This window comes from Austrofundulus limnaeus, unplaced genomic scaffold (genome assembly GCF_001266775.1).
Source record: "Austrofundulus limnaeus strain Quisiro unplaced genomic scaffold, Austrofundulus_limnaeus-1.0 Scaffold63, whole genome shotgun sequence".
NCBI classification, from domain to species: domain Eukaryota; kingdom Metazoa; phylum Chordata; class Actinopteri; order Cyprinodontiformes; family Rivulidae; genus Austrofundulus; species Austrofundulus limnaeus.
In genome coordinates this window covers 537,593-539,730 of record NW_013952465.1, presented here as the reverse complement: position 1 = coordinate 539,730, position 2,138 = coordinate 537,593, and the positions used below count along the sequence as shown (strand labels likewise).

Here is a 2,138-nt window from a genome sequence, read left to right as displayed (position 1 = left end):
CCCCCGGCTGAGCGAGAGCTGCCGCAAATCAACTCAGAGCTTCAAACAGTAACCTGCTTCAGAAAATGTAACCACGCGCCTTTCGAAAAGATTGTGTAGCCATACCCCCCCACCCCCACCCCCCCACACACACAGACGCACACATGTGTTGTGTAGCTACACTTATCTCATGGCAGCAAAGCCATTTAAAATCATGACCATCATCCCCCACACACGCGCGCGCATCCAAACATTAGAATACATTAGAACTTTGCGCAACACATAAAACATAGGCCTACTGTAAATTATAGACTGCCCATCACCCCTTCACCCTCGATGCCCCCCCCCCTCCGAGGAGTGACAGATGAACACAAGATAATCTACAGGAACTAGAAGTTGCTCTTTGCGTTTAAAGACATCTTTACGCACGTTTCAGTCATTCAGCCTCAGCTGCACGCGGCTCTTCCATGACTTAATGAATGTCTTTATATGACTGAGTGGTGCGGATATTTTGCACTAAATAATATAAGTAGAGCGCATGGTTTCTGTGGTCACTTTATCCTGAAGGATCACTGTGGATTTTACGCACGGCTGTCACGACATAGAGTTTGGTTTTCTGAGGTGGAAGTCAAACTCGCACTTGACGGAGCTGATGCTGTCGATGCTGGGTGTGCTGTCCACCTGAGGGTGTCTCTGAGCCTGCGGGAACGTTTCTGATCTCGACATCCGACTTGAACTCTGCTCCTGCTCCGGATCTCTGTGGTCCTTTTTGATCTCCGGGGAGGTGAATCTACGGAGGAGCTTGTTGCTCAGAGCTGAGAGGGCTGTGGCGGCGGAGGTGGGCGGCTCTTCGCGCCTCCTCACGGGTCTGAGTTTGCTCAGAGGAAGAGGAGCGCGCTCCGGAGGTGTGGGGCAGAGCATGCTGGTTGGCAGGCTGCATCTTTTCCTGTAATAACTCTCATTAAGTCGAACAGCAACATGTTTCTCTTTCCGCCCATCGGTCTCACATTTCTGGGGAGGGATGGGCGTCAGTAAGACCTCCAGGGTTGTGTTTCTGTTGGGCTGTGGGGACGGGAAAGGAGGTTTTTGTACAAGAGGGGGCAAGTGTTCACCAGGAGTCACGAGAAACTGCTGAGAGTTTTTTCTGGAGGTCAGCTGCGGCACCAGAGGAGACTCTCCGATTGGGTCCATTGATTGCAGCCGGTTCTGCTTTAGTCGAGGTCTTGGACGCCAGGTGGAGTTTTGAACCATCAGTGCGCGATCACGCGTTTGGAGATCCTCGAGTTTGTTCGCCAAATCGCCAACTTTCTTTTCAAACTCGTTTTCCAARGCGCGCTGATCGTCTCCGCCAGCCCCGCGGCTCTTGCCGGAGATGAGCGCAGAAACGCACTCAGAGTGACCCAGAAAGTTCGCCACTCCCGCGGCGGAGTTCCCAGCTTTGTTTTGCCGGTCCACCTGCAGACCCAGCCTCTTGAACGCTCTCACCAAGAACTCTACGACCGAGGAGTGGCCCGCGGCGGCGGCGTACATCAGCGCAGTGTTTCCCCACGAGTCCTCGACCTCCGGATCTGCGCCGTTTCGGACCAGGATCTTCACGGCGTCCAGGCAGCCCTGCTCACAGGCGTAACTGAGCGCGGTGCGCCCGGTCCCGTCCTGGTTGTTGACGCTGGCTCCTTTCTGCAACAGGAGCTCCGCGAACTTGCACCGAGCCTGGCCGTCTGGCAGCAGGATGGAGGAGATGAGGGGAGTCTGCGCGCCGTCAGTTCTGGAGTCCACGATCCCCCCATCCAGGGCGTCCAACACAAACCTGGCCAGGTGGACTTTATCCTTAGACATGGCCTCCAGAAGGATCTGTGCGCCGCTCTGCTCATCAGCTTTAGTTCTGAACATACTGACACACGATCACTGAACCAAACATGAAAACTGATGAGTCTGTCTGAAAAGCAAACCCTCCATCCTTGTTATAGAGGCAGGAAAATGATGCTACTAGGTTGCCTGGCAACGGGAACTTATTACCAGCTTTGTTCTTCTTTCTGATGGAAATGTTTGAATTATAATGACAATAAAGTGTTTCAGGCTCAAGAGAGGCTCATAATTCAGCCAACATTTGTGGAAACAGGAAAATGAAACTGTGGGGATGTTTACTGATTTCACAAAGT

The 2,138-nt window shown here is 52.9% G+C and overlaps 1 protein-coding gene and 1 long non-coding RNA gene across 4 annotated transcripts in view; one reads left to right on the top strand and one right to left on the bottom strand.

Moving 5' to 3' along the window:
* LOC106518556 (uncharacterized) overlaps positions 1-2,138 on the top strand; it is a 24,297-nt gene that overhangs the window by 8,741 nt on the left and 13,418 nt on the right. The gene's annotated exons all lie outside the window — the stretch shown is intronic.
* LOC106518554 (ankyrin repeat and KH domain-containing protein R11A8.7) lies at positions 143-2,116 on the bottom strand. Its single transcript, XM_014009894.1, has one exon. The coding sequence runs from the start codon at positions 1,867-1,869 to the stop codon at positions 574-576; it is 1,296 nt and encodes a 431-aa protein (XP_013865348.1). The 5' UTR covers positions 1,870-2,116; the 3' UTR covers positions 143-573.